The 17152-nt window shown below is 43.9% G+C and overlaps 1 protein-coding gene and 1 long non-coding RNA gene across 3 annotated transcripts in view; one reads left to right on the forward strand and one right to left on the reverse strand.

The window, feature by feature from the left end:
- Positions 1 to 11945, reverse strand: part of LOC108497297 — a 45155-nt gene extending 33210 nt beyond the window's left edge. For both annotated transcript variants that reach the window (XR_001874745.1, XR_001874746.1), the window contains exons 1-2: positions 11899 to 11945; positions 6424 to 6548 (exon numbers count right to left, since the gene is read on the reverse strand). This is a non-coding gene — a long non-coding RNA (uncharacterized LOC108497297). The remainder of the gene's footprint in view (positions 1 to 6423; positions 6549 to 11898) is intronic.
- A 1260-nt stretch (positions 11946 to 13205) lies between these two features.
- NDUFB4 (NADH:ubiquinone oxidoreductase subunit B4) lies at positions 13206 to 15497 on the forward strand. Its single transcript, XM_017814799.1, has 3 exons — positions 13206 to 13449; positions 13686 to 13832; positions 15380 to 15497. Exons 1-3 carry the CDS (start codon positions 13246 to 13248, stop codon positions 15437 to 15439), a joined length of 411 nt encoding a protein of 136 aa, XP_017670288.1. The 5' UTR covers positions 13206 to 13245; the 3' UTR covers positions 15440 to 15497.
- Positions 15498 to 17152: the final 1655 nt, after the last annotated feature.

Consider the following 17152-nt stretch of genomic DNA (forward strand, 5'->3'; position numbering starts at 1 on the left):
TAGGGCTATGCTTCCCTTGTGACAGTAAGATCAAGATGATTATGTAGCAAACCATGACATTCCAGACTTAGTCTTGGGTTCTTTGGAAAACTTAACATGCAGTCTCCATTAAGAAATTCCTGGATGTGAGATGCAGTCCACTTGTAATTCCCCAAACCATCAGCAAAATTGGATAAAAATATTATAACAATTGTATAGGCAGGGAAACTGAAGAAGGTAGGGGCAGAGATTTCCCAAGGTGAGAAAGAAAGCCAAGAACAAAATCAGGCCTCACACTGCTTGCAGTTAGACACAACCTACTAGGCTGCAGCTGGTAGTGGTGAAGGATAAATGAGCATCCCCACAAAGGAGATGGGGATCACTGTAGCCATCACTGTAAAAGCTCATCAGTCACACTGGCTAATGGGTAAGAATAACAGACATCTCTGTTATGGGACAGAACCTGACTGTCCCACTGATAATGGTGAAGGGGGCCATGGGCTGCACTGCACATCACGGGAAAAGTCCATCATCGTGTACGAAGCCTCTTGGCATTTCCCAGCAGGCAGCAGGGCTACACAGCCCTGCCCTGTCAGGAGCTCTTCTGCCTTGAAGAAATGGCACAGTGCTCCTACTCACCCTTTCACAGCATGGCGTGTTGTGCATGGATCTCTCGAAGCAGCCCCTAAGAATGAGTTTTGGTCCCGTCATCAGGTGGCAAGGTGTTTTGACATTTAATAATCCACCAGGACTTGGGCTGGAAGTGTATTTTCTTTTCTTTCCAGCCCTCCCACATATTGCATCATTACAACAGGTGTTGGCTACCAGACCAAGCAGAGGGAGATTGCTTTTTTCCTTTTTCCTTTGTGCTTTTTTCCTTTTTCCTTTGTGCTTTTTTGCAGGGCCAACACACCAGCTTGTTCTTTCTGGTGAAGAGTCCTTCATTTCATTCCCAAGGAGACATCTGAGAACCCTCTGTCAGGGATGCCTCTGGACAGATCCCGGAAGCTCTGTCTCAGCTTGGCTTGAGATCTTAAGTATTCAGTGTTGCTACGTGGGGCTCTGTGTAAGTAAGGCCTGTATGTTTTCATTTTCCCTCTGTGTTGTTTTCTTTGACAAAGTTAAACAGCAACTGGAGTTCTATTACAACCTTAATATTGTTTTCTGAACCAGATGCTTATTTTAACACTGTACACAGAAACAACAGGAAGTTCCTCTAGAAGTGATGGCACTGCAGCTTCTTCAAAGTAATTAGTATTTTTGGCAGTGGCTATTTTTACCCACCGAATGCAACTCAGGGTTAAGAATGAAGGTGTAGAAGAAGCATGACTGATCACAGCTACAGTTGGTTGGTGCTTCTATTATAAACCTTTGTATTTTCCCTTTAGGAATTTTTCTTTGGGCTGAAACCCAGCATACCGGTCAGAATTACTTCTGATCCTTATTACTTTTACTGCTTCAGCTGAGACACATCTTGAAAACATATATTAAGTTTTGAATTAGATCAGAGATCCCTTCCTTTTTGAACCCTTCACTGTTTTCCTAGTTTGGGACTGCATTGTTCGATCTCCCTTCCCCATTTAGCTCTGCATAATTGTTGGCTACCTAGTGGAAAAGTATTCTAGAGCTTAATAAAGAGCAACAGTTTTGCTATAAGATGTTTGATAATGTCTAAAGGAGTACAGAGCTTGTTTTGACTCTCTTTTGGTCTCTGCAGGGCAGTGTGAACCCTTGCAGAAAAGACCTCCTTTGTCTAGGAAACAGTTTTGCTGCATCACTGCTATTCACCTCCTGCTTTCTGCAGAGCTTCATTGATTTCATCTCAGGAAAGGAAGCTGAAGGTTCCTTGGAGTGGGACTCCAGCACACTGCAGAACTGACCAGAACAGTCTACATAGAATCTCGTGAGGCTTTGGTCACTAATGCAGAAAGGAGCAACCTAAAGTTACTTTGTAAAGTGAACCAGCAGCTATGGATAATTGTCAAAAAAATAACTAAGATTTCCTGTTTACCATTGGTTTTCTGCAGTTCTAAAACTGAATTAGGACTGTTGTCAGGAGCCAACATTTTCTTGATACCTCATGCTAGTCTGCCTTTGCTACACTCAGGGACACACCATACAGCAGGAATTGATTTGAGAAAGCACAGAGAACCAGCAGCTTTTGCTGAAAGGAGTTTTCTTGTACTTTTATCATGATGATATTTCTGGGTTTGGTTGAAAAAGTTTATCCAAAATAACAAAACCTGAATTGTTTTCTTTCCCTTTATTCCTCTCACTCTTCTTTCTTGTTTACTCCTCTGTTTCCCTTAGCAACTGGTATAAAGAGGAGAAAAAGAAGTGAAAAATAAACAAACAAAAATATTTTTTTAACAGGAGAGAGAATACTTCTGTTTCTGCCAAATAAATCAGAAATGTTGCATCAAAACAGAAAACATGTGAAAGTGGTTGTTGGGATAAATTTTGTCAGACTATTTTTATTGGTATTTTTATCACCATCATCATTAACCCACTATTCTTTCAGAGCTACCTCTCATTGCTAGGAAAGACTGACGACTTTTTCAGAAATCCTGGACTGGATCCAAAGATTTCAAGTCCTGAGATAGGGTCAGGCCATAAAAGCAGGAGGGTGTCAAACAGTGTTGCAAGGGCAATTCCAGCTGTGGAGCTGGTGATTCACTCCTCCCACTCTGAACCAAAGACCACCTTTTCCTCATCACATCCTGGCCTTTCACTGCCACAGAACACAAACAACAAGCAACTCTCAAGCAAGAAAGTAACTCTTTGCCAGAGTAAATTGCCTCAAAATATCTATGCTGTGATCAACTAATGTTCTGTCCAAGGGACATCCAATCCCGACTTTTCTTTTTCTGCAAGAATAAGGTATCAGGCAAGGACAAGCCAGTGCTAAAAACATCATCAGCCCTAAAGTGCTAGGGACATCCCCCTGCAGGAAGCTGGGCTGCATGCTGTGCCCCAAGGTCTCCTTAGGGCCACCCTCTGTGGGAAACTGCTTGAACTCAGTCCTGATCAAATCTGTGACTGTCTGGACTCTAGGACCAAGAAATACTTTTACACCTTTGCTTCTGAACAAGGTCAAGATAACACAGTGAGTGACAGCTTCTCCCTCCAAGAGGTCCAAGGGAAGAGACCTCCCACCACAGTGTCACATCCTGCAGTTGTGTTCCTGTGCATCAGCACAGTGCATCTGAAAAGTTTGCATAAGCAGTATACGACATGATAGGCAGGTCAGAAGAATTTGTCCCAAATCTTGTAAAAAATATAGATGTTCTGCTGGACAGGTTCACCCAACGTTTGATAAAGCTGGTGCCAAATGCAATATAAGTCTGCTCAGACAATACAGGGATGCTCGTATCTGGGAGAAGTTGTGCTGTGAGAAAATATGATAGAAGTCCATAAGCTGTCAACTGAAGTTGTCAACTGCTTGACAACTGTCAGAGGTGGGAGAGTACAGCCAGAGGTAACTCTGCTCTGAGACTGCTCTGCAGGTCCAGAAAACCTTTTCCATCGTTGCCTGACAAAAGGGTAGCATTGCTTTCAGGAGCAGATCTCACCCCTGCGGTCCATCTGCAAAAACTATGTCTAAGAACAAGGAAACCAACACTTCATAATTTCACTGATCTTAAAAAATATGCTGTTTTTCAAGATTAGGAGCTCAGTTTTCCTGCTTTGTCCAAGCTCTTTATACAGGGAAATAAAATAAGGAAGGGTCAAGGAGTCAACACAGTCCCACAAGGCAAAGTAAAGGGATGGGAAATGGAGGTTTGCTCTGTGCTGGGGAGGAGTCATACAATTGTAAAGAAAAAGCATTTTGACTTTGGCAACTGTTGTGCAGCATGAGCAATTTATCATATTTCAAATATTTGTTTGGATTTTAGACAAACAGATTTTGGCATATTAGCTTCTCCCATGGGTATACCCCAGACATTCTCAATCCTTGGTGGGAAGGACTATCCTGGAAATAATTAGGCAGGTTGAGGTGTGAGTCACCATCCTTTTTTCCTTCAATTGATGAGATGTGTTCAGTCCTCGGGGAAATTATGGAGAAATGCAACCTCCCTATTAATGGGTCTGGCAGAAGAGGCATTTTAGCCAGCCGTGAAAGACTGATACAGACATAACAGAACTAGGCTTTGCAATTTGCCATGGACTCATTCAGTTTGTGACCATGTGCTGGGGGCAGCTCTGGTCACTGCAGTGGCTGGTGGACCATGTCATGAACAAGAGGGAGCTGCCTCCCCGGAGCTTGCAGGAAGACCAACACAGCAACAGAAGGTGGGGATATTGTGCCTGTGCCTGAGCAATGAAAAACTCACTCCTGACAGCATATTTCACACAAAGAAAAGAAGGATTAACCTTGAAAAGCATTAGTACAGAGATGAATAGGTCCTTCTTCATAGCTCTCACCATTGCACTGCTCTGTAAAACTGAAGGGCTGGTTGTAGAAACCGATCAGCCCTCATGTGCTGAGGAGAACCAGCACGCAGTATGATGGCTGCTTGCACTTCCATTGGCTTCAGTTTTCCCTTCCATGGGAAGACTCTAAAGTAACTGAAAGCAAAGGACAAAGAACATGAATGCCCCTGCTCCCAGTGTGCTATGTACACATCACTTGACACAGAGGAGATGAGAAGGAACAGGGAGCGGAGTACCGCAAAGTTGCAGTTGTCATCTGTTAAGTATTTTGCAAGTGGCTGCCACCACAACTGGATCTTCTTTTGAATGAAGATTATTGGAAGAAAGCGAGTGAGATACATCCAGAAGAGAGCAAGGAGAAGACTGAGCAGCAAGTGAAGGAGGCAGAGGAAGTCGAAGTAGGTTCAAGAGTAAAGAGCCCTTCAGCAGTGATGGCAGTGTGGGAGAAGAGGATTGGGTAGGGCAAAAACATCTGCAGGTGAGTAGGGAGGAAGCAGACACGTGCAAGGCGATGGAGTCAGGGGTAGTAGGAGAGCAGGAAAAGCATCATGTCTAAAGAGCCCCACAAGGATCACACCAGAGGTAGAAATCTTTCCTTTAAGGATTGCAAATCACAATTACACTGGTTGGATTAGGGTGATATGGCACTGTAAATATAAGTGGTTTATACAAATAGCAAACCTCTCTGCTAAGAGGTTATCCAGAGAAGCAGGGAGACATTAATTTAGGAGGCAATTTTTAATCTTTGCAGCTGCTTTACCCATTCTCCCCAACAAGGCAGATGAAAACTGTTGGACACAGGGGTCTGCAATGCTACTGGGTATTTCTTGTTTAATGAATATTCCTGATTTATGCAATGATAACAAGAGCCCAGGGAAAGCACTGCTCTGCTTTTCTATTTCTATAGGTCAGAAGTTTCAAGTTTTAGTAGTACCACCATTTTTTTTAAACACTGAAATACCCAGACTGGACACTGTGTGTCTTTCCCGCTAGCTGGCATTCTGCAGCAACAGCCTCATTTGTATTCTGTCTTTTACTTCAGCAAAAAAATCTCCACTCTGCATTGCCACAACTAAGTACTTCCTCACTGCAAAACAGAGGTTGCCAAACAGTCACAATAAATTCAACATGTCCCTACTAACATATTTTATTCATACTGATGGTCTGCTTCACAGTGTGTTCCCAAAGACTTGATTTAAAATTTAAGCCCCAGACTTCTAACAAAATATAGAAAGGAAAACAAAGTGAATATCTTTTTCTATGCAGCAGTACGAGAGAGCTGCCTCTCCTTCAAAGCTGATCTATCACAGATTTCAGGCTGGAGTTTTTTCCTCACACAGGATTTGAGTGTCTTCCTGTAGAAAGGAAAAAATTGGGACTTCTTAGAGTCATTTTCTATAAGGTCCTGCTTCTTTCTCCAGTTAAAAATTAATTTCATGCTGTGGAGAAGTTTGGACTGGATGATCCCCAAAGTGAGGCCCCCTCCAAAATAGTATTCTTGAGTGGACCCCACCCTGACCGGCCAAGGCCCTAACAGCCAACCAGCTCTTGGGGCACTGTATTTCTGTCTTGAGAAGCAGGATTTGTCATATCTGTTGGGGATTAAAGTTTCACTGGCCCATCCTGTTTGGGTCTTCACACAGCAGGCTTTTCCTTACACTCTGTTTGTGAAAGGAAATCCATCCAAACCCATAATGTAACTTCAAGTGAGGCATTGTATGGAAACTGAAGGCTTTGTGGGCCAGAGCTGTTTTCGTAGGGCTCTCCTTTGCTGTCAGCAAGTCCAGGGTTTTACCCATGGGTCTGGGAGGCACTTACAGGAGCATCCTCCAGGTGCAATAAAGGCTGCGTAACATTTGGTTATGCAGCACTCTGTCACATATCGGATACTCAGGTAGCTGGGAAGTATCTGAGCTACACTAAACTCTTTCCACAACCCACAGGGAAAAAATGAATCTCCAAGAGATTGTTAGCAGTGTCTCAGATATGTTTTAGGGCAGGAGGACTCACCATCCAAAATTCTCTCAATCACGTCAGAGAGAAGCAGGCAGAGTTCACAGCAGGCACTGCTACTTTTCAATACTCAAACTGAATGAAGCAGATCTATCCTTTCTTTTGTGGACAGAACAAAACACCTGGGGAGAAATGGGGGAAAAAGAAACATCAGCTGCTGGTGGTGATCTGTGTTGGAACAGCAGGCCAGAAAAGATGCCTCCCCTTACCCTGTGTGAGCCACTTCCTGCAACACTTGCATTTCCTCTCACTGGCTCTTGTTAGCAATTGCTTTGTGAATTTTTGCTGGTGTCAGTATGAATACACCCTTGGCACCACACACACTCCCTATGGTCATGAGGTTGAGCACTGTTTCATGAGTGACAGTGTAGCTCAGGGATGGCAAGACTGGAATGAGCTGGGAGCCAGACAAGGTGATGGGGCTGGGGCCAGGTCCAGTGGCAATAACCATGACCAGCCACAGCCCAGTGATGTCCAGGCAAGGCCAAAGTAACAAGGAAGGTCTAAAGTCAAGCTGGGAACTCGAGCCAAGGTGAGATACAACACACATTTCTCACAGCTCAGGCCAGCACTAAGGTCAAGGATCTGAGCTTCAATGCTACTCGTGAGCCAGCAAGTAACGGAGAGTCAGGAGAAGGCTGGTTGGAGCAATGACAGCTTGCTGGAATAGTCCAGTTCCTGACAGCCATCGTCAGGGGAAGTCTAGGAATAGCATTGCCACTTAACTGGTTAAGCACTTCTAACACTTCACCAATAACAGGACTTACCCTGAGACATTCAGCTTTTTAATTGCCACTCTACTTTATTCTAAGACCTCTTCCTCTCCCACTTTTCAATGTTATATGACTATTAATAGCTTCTTGTGCAAGGAGCTGGAAGCAGAGGGAGACCTAAGAATATTATACCCAAAATGGTAAAATCAATGACCTGCAAAGGAGTGGAGACGAGATGCTTGCTGCCATCTTCTCCTTCTCCCACCAGGGCCGCCTAAGTGGCACCAGCTCCCTGGCTCAAGCAGTTCAGCCACAGCTATAATTCACCGTGACTCAAAAATTTTACTTTGACAGGAAAAGCTGAAACAGCAGAGGGCTTCTTGTCACCGTCTCTGGACAAGCCAAGGAGAGGCAGAAATGGCTTGTTTAATGCCATCTCTCATTATTCCGGGCGCTTTATGACTCATTAAGTGTCCTGGTTTTGTAACTAACTCCTGCTGAGCTCAACACTTAAAACACATTTATGAGTGGCCTGTTGTATGTACTAATGATTCGTAATTCCCCTAACCACGTTAACTCCTTCATTTGCACGACAGGTTTCCTTTAAACAACTATAAGATAAAGATACTGGGGACCTCAGTTCTTAATGCAGAATGGATTACATTTATCTGGACAATTTAATAACATACCTATATGCTGCAGTTGACGCGCTTGTTCTGAGCTCAGATAAACTATGCTATGTCTTAACACTTCTTACACTGCCCCCCTTCTGTATCCATTTGGCTTTTTACCATGGATGTATCCCTGCAGGTGGATGCCTGATACTGATCCCCCTTCAGAAGAAGGTCAGCAGCACACACGTCAGAATTTATTCGCTTGTATGGAACAGGAACAGGAGACAAATGACCATTATTGCCCATTACATGTGGGAACTAGAAGTAAGGGACCTCTGTTCAGGAACCTCCTTGTGATATGAATGATTTTGTCAGCTTCTTCCCTGTTTTCCAACTTGCTTTCTTTGCAAAAGGTCAGTGAGAATTCACAACAGAGCCCAGCAGCATGTTGACCCAGCTTGACAGGTGATGCAAATGGAGCAATTGCAAGCACTCAGCACAAGTTTGACAGGCACAAGTATTTTTTTGAGATGACAGCACATTTAACCTGTCTCTTCTGAAAGTGTTATGCCTATCACCTTGGAGATAGGTAGACAGGTCTGTGAATAAAGTTAATTTTTCTCTCATTCACTTGAAGAACAGAGTCACTTATTCTGGTGACTGAAAAGATGTGACTTTGTGTATACAGTCTAAAACATTCAGTCTGTGTATTTTGGGGCATGACTAAAAAGTCACCAGAAAAATCACACAGCTCTAAACTGAAGGTCAGTACCTGGTGTTACTTTAAACTCAAGGTGGAAGTTATTTGCAGATTCAATCAAAAAGTGTAGTAGAAGTGTGTCTGATTTCAGGTTAATTTATATGAGAATGGTCTCAGAAATTCAGTGGTGTGTCAGACTATTCAAGCTGGCTTTGTACTGGGTTTGGTTGGGATGGAGTTAAACTTCACAGCAGTCTGTCTGGTCTGTGCCTTGCATCTGTAGCTAAAATAGCATTGGTAACACACCAAGTTTGGGTATTGCTGAGCAGTGCTTGCACAACATCAAGGCTTTCCCTCCAACAACCCACCACCAACTTTAAAGGACTGTATGCTGGAGATGGACAAGAGATTGGGAGGGGAAATAACTGGGACAGCTGCTACAAATAACCCAAGGGATATCCATGCCACATGATGTCTTGCTCAGAAATAAAAGCTGATGGAAAAGAGGACGATGGGAAGACATTTGTGGTGATGTCATCTGTCTTCCCAAGCAACTGCTATGCATATAGAGGCCCTGCTTCCCCTAAAGTAGCTGGACATTTGTCTGCTGACTGGGCTGTAGCGAATGATTTCCTCCTTTTACTATGCTCCCTTGTGCAGCTTTTGCTTTTCATAGGAATTGCACCTATATCAACCCATGAGATTTTCCATGTAATTTTTTCCCCTGGTCTTTCTGAGGAGAGGAGTGAGAAAGCAGCCGGGTGGAAATCTGGCAGCCAGTCAAGGTCAACTCTCCACAGGGTTCTGGACAAAGATTAATTGTCTTGACTGGTTCTTTCCATTTTGGTTACTGCTAATGGCAAAGAAAACAGATGATGTAAACTTCAAAGGCATTTTCATAGGAGAACTGTCAATTTCATTTAATACTGCCAATCTCAAACATTCAGTAAACATCAGCCCTGATAAAAAGAAGAAAAAACACTTGGGGTCTTACTTGTCAAGCCTTGGTGCGTAAACCCAAAAGGATGTGGTTTTATGACCAGCATGTTCTAGTTCTAGCCTGTGTTACCCTGCTGAGAGTGGCCCCGCTCTCCTAAGTGCTTGTTTTATATTCCCGCTGCTTTCCTTAGGTCAACACCAGCCGTCAGGAGAAGAGTCAAATGAGCTCCATGATCTGGCTGACAAAATTAGAGACAAGAAGGGTCTTGTTCATTCTTGCAAAATCTTTTGTTTCCAAGGTGGTTTTGCAATAGCAGGCAGGCTGTGTTCAGTCTGCTATAAAGGTGGTCCAGAAGGAGCAGATGATGCAGAAGGTCTGCACAGGAGTACAGTTTGTCATCACAGTATTTCTAACTCTGTGCAGCAGTCCCTGTCAGCAGGAGAAAAAACAATCACTGATTTCAGTCAAGTGCTTTGACTGCAGTATTTCCATCTTTGTCCTGCATTGCTTTATGCAAGGTTTAGACATTTACTATTGGTGACTTGGGCTTTTGCTGAAGGATGTGTTTTAAAGTTAGAGACATGGCTGTTACGAAATGAAGAAAGTGCACAAATTCACCCTTGGAGGAGTAAAAACAACAAATTGCAAAGTATAGGATTCAGTGTCAGAGAATATGCTTCTCTGGAAGGGATTTAGTTAATTTTTTACCCCATGAAACAAATGACATCTCTCAGAAAACACTCCCTGTGAGGACCTTGATTCTTCAGGAGGTAGAATGAGTTAGTGATCAGAGATGAAATGCAAAGGTGTTTTCAGCATAGCAGCTGGCTGCTCGATTTTCCAATACAGTACATTACGTTGTTAATGGAAATGTTGCTTTATACCTTCTGTTTTTCTCCCAGTAGAATTAATTTCAGCACTGTTTGCATGCCAAGCATGCACACTCACAGCTATGAGCTCTGGGGAGAGGGAGAAGGCACAGCTTGGACAAAGATTCTGCAACAGGGCTGGGAGCTGAACCTGCTGCCTTTGCCAAGTGACTTCACCACATGACCATCTTTTCTCCTGCCCATAGGAACTGTCTCACACCACTACAGACAGGCATCAGGAGCCAGCAGATTCAGGGAAAAGCATCTGGCTGTTTCAAAGTCCTTTGGGAGATCTGCAGAAACAGGAGTTTTCTGTTCCACTCTGTGATGCAGCAAAGAGGGGAAAAACACCCACCATTTCCCACAGAGCGGCTAACCCTTCCCAGTTTGCTAATCCAACCTACACTCCTGCTCCTGCCAGGAATTAATCTGTTTCAAGGCTCCATGTGTCATTTATTAAGAAATAAGAGAGCAGGGAGGAATAGCTTTTAAAGAAGAAAGCCACGTATGGGCTGGGAAACACAGGCTGCCAAGTCTTTGGAAACACTCAGAGATGAAAGTACCAGAGGAGTGCCGCATGGCAGTGCTGCTGGTATAGGTACTGTGCTGCTAAAATAGCTCTCCATGTGCTGGTCATGGAGAGAGACAATTTTGGAGCTGGGGACACAGAGGTCACTAAATCCGATGGTCACAAAATGGGAAAGTAAAGGGAGTAAATTCTTCCATGCAGTGGGAGTCACTGACCCAAACTGAAAACTCTGGGGAAAAAAGAAACAGGGCATGTAAGTACTTCCTTGGGAGCTGACTGTGAATGAAGCAGCTTGGTTTTCACTTGGATTTGCAGCCACATGTTTGTGAGGAAAATGGGGGTGGAAAAGCTGAAGAAACAGCAGGAGAGATTTCTGAAAGGACTATAGGCTTGCACTTGAGAGTGGGAAAAGTACCTCCTGCTGTGTATGTGTGCAGGTGCTCGAGGTACATGAACTTCAGGAACATCCAGTTTGTATTTCATCCTGCTAGAAGCAAGTCACAACTCCTAATTAGCTGCTAAGACCAAAAGGCGATCATCGATTTTCCAAGTGCTTAGAAAAAAGAAGAGTGAAATTTGAAAATGTGAGGCAGAGCTTTTGTTCTATTATTGCAGTGCCAAAGCACAGCATCTTTAAATAAAGTCAGCAGTATTATTTTGTGTGTGCTTAGGAGGAAACTGTAATCCCTCATCCAACATTACCTGAGTTTGCAGAGTTACCCCAGTGTAAATCAGGCCATAACTATATATGCACAGCCATTGACTTATTTGGTCCCAATCAGCATAACTGCTATCACTGTTTTGTATATCAGAAGAAATAAAAAAACCAGAAAACTTGTTTACTGGCAACTTTCTTTCCAGAAAAACAACTTGCATATATTTTCCTACATCTCTGGAGAACAAAGCCTTTAATATCAACAAGAAAGAAACTTCCTAAAGTCAAAACCTTAGAATCATTAGGGTTGGAAAACATCTCTAAGATCACTGGGTCCAATCATTAACCCAGCACTGATCTCTTCTCTCTGGCAGTCAGTGACAGGACCTGAGGGAATGGCCTGAAGTTGTGTCAGGGGAGGTTTAGGTTGGATATTAGAAAAAGGTTCTTACCCCAGAGGATGGTTGGGCACTGGAACAGGCTCCCCAGGGAAGTGGTCGCAGCACCAAGTCTGACAGAGTTCAAGAAGTGTTTGGACAATGCACTCAGGCACATGGTGTGACTCTTCGGGATGGTCCTGTGCAGGGCCAGGAGTTGGATTCAATGATCCTTGTGGGTCCCTTCCAACTTAGGATATTCTGTGATTCTGTGATTCTGTAATTGTAAGAGTCTCTATTTTCAGCAGTTTGATATGCATTAACTATGCTTTCTAAAACATAGGAATACTGTTGAAAAGGGCTCCAAAAGCCCCTGCAGCAATGCTCCTCCAGTTTTGTCTCCCAGCAGGCAGCAGGCAAACAACACAACATCCCTGACCAACTCATTCCCAAAGGCCCTCTTCTTTGTGGGGGACAGGGAAATCAACTCGCTGGGACTATTGTCCCAAAATAGGTTCTTTCACCCGGCATGCAAGAAGCCAGAGAGTTAATCAATTACCACAGAGTCCAGGTAATTGATTTATTTACAGTTCTGCACAGAAACAGTGGCAAATCCAGAAAGCCAGCAAAAACTTTTCACCATTTATATATTTTAGCAAGCAAAGGCATTAATGTTCAGTGGCTACAAGTTACCTAGTTCTCTTATTAATTAGTATTAATATATTGCATTAATTAATTATTATTCTATCTTCTATTGGTTAGTGATTCTCTCGCTTCTCATGCTAGTTATGTCCACATGCTCAGTCTTTCACTTCTTTTGAGTCAGTGGGCTTTTTGGGTCATTGGTCCCTGAGTTGGTGGTCATGATCTGCCCCTTCCAGAACCACCTTTAACCCAGTCAGAGCTGATTTCAGCACAATTGCCAAGCTGCCTTTATTAGTTTCTTCCTTATCTTGGGGGCTCTGCCAAATGTCCCTGTGGCCTGTAAATTCTGCATTCTCTGTATCCACCGTCAGTGGTACATCCTTCTTCCCAAGCTTTGTTAACATCCCAGTAGGCCTGAAATCATTGAAACAGGTCGAGCCCCAAACCTTAATGATTCTACCAACAAGTAATTCGTTTTTCCAACACCTGGACATCACTTAGAGCTTGTTAGCTGCCGTTTCGCGGACTAAATCTCCTTTCTCGTTGATTAGGCTTAAAAGCATACAAAGATCAAACATCAAAGGACATCCTTCCTTAAGAAAACTTCTACGTATTCCACATTTTTCAACAGGACTGCTGTCCCACCTTTGTCCCACCCGCCCCGAGGTGCCCCGCACATCCCGAGCCCCCCTGAGGGGAGCGGGCGCTGCTCCCGCCATTCCCGCGGGAGCCGCAGGGGGCGCGGCGGGGGCGGCGCCGGCAGGGCCAGGGTCCAAGATGGCGTCGGGGCCGCCTCCGTCGGCCGCGAAGCTGTACCGGCCCAACGCCTACGTCTCGCTGCCCGCCGAGCTCGACCCCGACACCTACGATGCGTCGCCGGAGAAGCGCCGCGCCGAGGCCGAGCGCCTGGCCATCCGCGCCCGGCTCAAGCGGCAGTACCAGCTGCAGCTCAACAACCCCAACCCGCCCGCCGCCGTCATCGTGAGTGGGGGGGGGGGAGCGGGCGCGGGCCGAAGGGGCAGCGGGGGAAGCGCGGGGCTCGTCCGCCTCACCCGGCGGGGTCCGGGCCGGGCCTGGGGCCGGGGCCGTGCCCGGGGCCGTGCCGGCGGGACGCTGCCCGTCCTCCCCGTGACCTTGGTGCCCTTCCCGGCGTCCCCCGGGTGGAGTGGCCATGGCAGGGCCCCGCAGGCCTCACCGCGGTTTTCTTTGCACCCCAGGAAGACCCCGCCATGATCCGCTGGGTCTATGCGAGGACGCACAACGTGTACCCTAATTTCCGCCCAACCCCCAAGACGTCCTTTCTAGGAGCTGTTTGTGCAATAGGCCCCATCCTCTTCTGGATCACTGTCTTCAAACTTGACAGGGTAAGTCATCTGGCGACACCGAACGTCGGTGAACAGCAAAAACACCGGATTGTGAAGTATAGATCTGCACCTCAGAATGATTAATACCATTAAAGTAATGAGGAAAGGAAGACTGATACCGAGCCTGCTATCTCAAAGCCTCGTAACTGGTTGCAAAGTCCTGTTTTTCTAAGAGCCTTTTATTGTATGCTGGGGTATGGCCAGTCACAGTTTGCCCGATCAGGCTGTTTTGCTGTAATAAAGTTCTCTGTAGCACTAATAGTGGAAATTAATCATAAGAGACTCTTATTTTCAGCAGTTGATATGCATTACCTATACTTTCTAAACTTAAATAGGAAGCTTATGGAGGACAGACTTATCAATGTCTCAGTGCAATTGCTTGACCATTTCTCTAATCTCATGAAACAAATCAGGAGGAGTTATAATAATGTTGATTGCAGTGCCTGACCTCAACTGGTTGTTTTAAGATTTTGGAACGTTTATCTTTCTTCCATTCTAAATCCTAAAATGTGGACATCAGAATCTGAGAATGGTAGATGATTATGAAAAACCTCAGCTTTATGCATACATAAGAAAATTCTAGGTAACTGGCAGACAGTGGCTGGTTTTTGTAGAGAGTTTGGAGCTGTTGTAAAACATTTTTTGTTTCCCTCTTTTGCATAGAAGTAACATTTTAGATCAAGTCACTAACATAAATTAATAGAGTCTTTGTAGGGAATGTTATTTGCTAGGATGAATCGAAAATACAGGTTTTAGGAAACATGCTGAGCGTGTTGATATGAATATTTTTGAGACTTCAGTACCTCTGCAGTATTTTGTCATACTGAGGTCTTTAATTAGTGCCCAGGTAATTTGTTTTCCTTTATTGCAGTTCCTTTAGTGATGTTTGGGGATTTTTCTTGTTTTTCTGATAGTAAATAACGCACAATAATCATTATACATTTTTCTCTGAGAAGTGTTTGCTCTTTGTCTGGGAAAGCAAAAGATACACTGCTAAGTCTTAAGCAAATCTGCTGGTTTTATCCAGCAGAAGGAATCTGGGCAGTATCCGCAGTGTCCGGTAATGGTACCTGACAGAAAGGTAAATGACTGCAGAGTGAGATACGAAAGGGTTGAAAGTGAGCACAGTCAGACAAGTTATTAGGAAGTTTCTCCATAATTATGTCTCTAAGCTGGATTATTCAGCCACAAGGAGGAGGTAGAAACTAAGGTACTACAAATTAACTGTTACACAACTAGTTTGGTGAAAAGTACTTCACAGGAATTGGTCTCTGCTGGCTGTAAGAGTAGCTAGATGTGAGGTGAAGTCAGTCTGAGAAGGTCTTTAGTAGGTGAAGTTAAATGCCTTATTATCTTTTTAACCACAACAGCTCTTACCAGAGTATGTGCTTATAGAATCATTTAGAGTGGAAAAGACCCTTAAGATCATATATGGTGCTGTCTCTGTGTAGTCCATGCTGAAATACTAGGGCTGCTGTTCTCTTATCCCAGGCTGACTGAAATCCTTCTCTAGTAAAATAATAACAAATGTTCTTTTTCTTCCACAGGACCATAAAGAGAAGCTTATCAAAGAAGGTAAATTCGAACGGCCATTCAGTGTATTCTGAGTTCCTGGAATTACAGTGGTGTTCATGGAATATAAATAAAATAAGATATATTATGTGCTGACGTTTCTCCTTCATAAAAATAAATCTTAATTGCTTGTTGGTTGTCTTGCATCTTTAAAAATAATGAAAAGTGTGATAAAGTAGGATCTCTGTATCTAAACCAGACGGATATGGAGACAGTGTCTGAAACTTGGCCAGTGCACTCTTTTGATCTAGGTACAGAGGCTCCTTTTAAACCACGGAAGTTGTTGCTGTCTAAGCAGGCTGAAGTCTAAAATTTCTAGCCAGGTAAAATGTTAAGAAAGACCAAAGCAGTTTCCTAAAGAACTATTGCTTGCCTTCCAGATATTTCTTCCTGGTGTCAGTTTGACTGTGTGGTTTGCCCTAATTGGGAATAGGCAAGTTCTGTGATACATTTTTAAGAACCTGGGAGCCTGCCTGACTGGTCTAATAAGTTGAATTAATTTTTCTTTTCCTTAATAAAATGCAAGCCTAAATCATGTATATTGCAATAAACTTCTGGATAAAATTACAGTACCATATTTGGAAACAGTGAGCTCAAGGTTGTCATGCCATACGTGACTAGCATTTCTACTAATTCTGTTATTCCTGTGAGTGGGAGATAAGAAGTAAAAGAGAAAGATTTTTGTTTTGACACTGGATCCCTTGCAGTGTAGGAAAATTCTGTTTCATCCCTGTAAAGGGGCTGTGTTCAAAAACAAGAAACCAACACCAAGCGAGCCTTGTGCCTGCAAAGATGCCTCCTCTGTTTATTCTTAGAAGAACACAAGACTTCTCTACCCAGGTCAACTGGTATAGATGACTCTGGAATTGTTACTGCCAAGGTACTGAAATGTGAGTGCAAGAAAAGATTTTTAATTCAGAGATGAATTTTCAAGTGGCCTGTAGGTGCCATTGTGACCCAGACAACCTTCATTCTTTGGACATTGTATGGGAGTGGTTTCTTCCCAAACGTTGAGGTTAATGCCAAAAGCTCAATCTGATGCAAAAGTTGAAAACTTCCCTCTGCCTTCTGGGAAAGCAGCCAATGTTAAGTCAGCAAAAACAGCTCTACCGAGCAAATATGGGCCATTTGCTTTCCTGAATGTAAATATGGGCCATTTGCTTTCTGTCTTCAGCAGAGTGAGTTAATGAGCTTTTTCACATAATCGCAAAATGGATGAGGTTGGAAAGGACCTCTAGAGGTCATCTGGGTCCAACCTCTTGCTTAAGCAGGGCTGTCTAACGTGGGTTGTCCGGTGCCATGTCCACGTGGCTTTTCAGTATCTCCAGGGTTGAAGACTTCACAGCCTCCTTGGGCAACCTATGCCTGTGCTCAGTCACCCTGGCAATAAAAACGTTTCCTGAAGTTTATTTTTGTTTATAATTTCTTTAATTGTTTCCTGTTGTAGCTCTTTCCTTTCCTGTCTGGGTCGCAAAACGTTCAGCCTGTGTGGAGTTTGGCACTAATTCTGTGTGCAGAAGCTGTGCGAAGACGTGCCCTGCTTTTGCAATCCCTTATGTGCTCCCAGCAACCCTCTTGCCCTTGTTTCTGTAGCTTGTTCTTGGGCAGGGTTAACTAAAGCAAACCTGGATTATTCTCTCTGCAGAACAGCTTCTAAAAGACTGTCACAAATGATATTACAAGATATGGCTGTGGATCCATGCAGAGAGGCATCAATGCACGGAGAGAGTGGTATTTAGGGAAAGAAA

The sequence above is a fragment of the Lepidothrix coronata genome, unplaced genomic scaffold (assembly GCF_001604755.1).
Source record: "Lepidothrix coronata isolate B3197 unplaced genomic scaffold, Lepidothrix_coronata-1.0 Scaffold46, whole genome shotgun sequence".
NCBI classification, from domain to species: domain Eukaryota; kingdom Metazoa; phylum Chordata; class Aves; order Passeriformes; family Pipridae; genus Lepidothrix; species Lepidothrix coronata.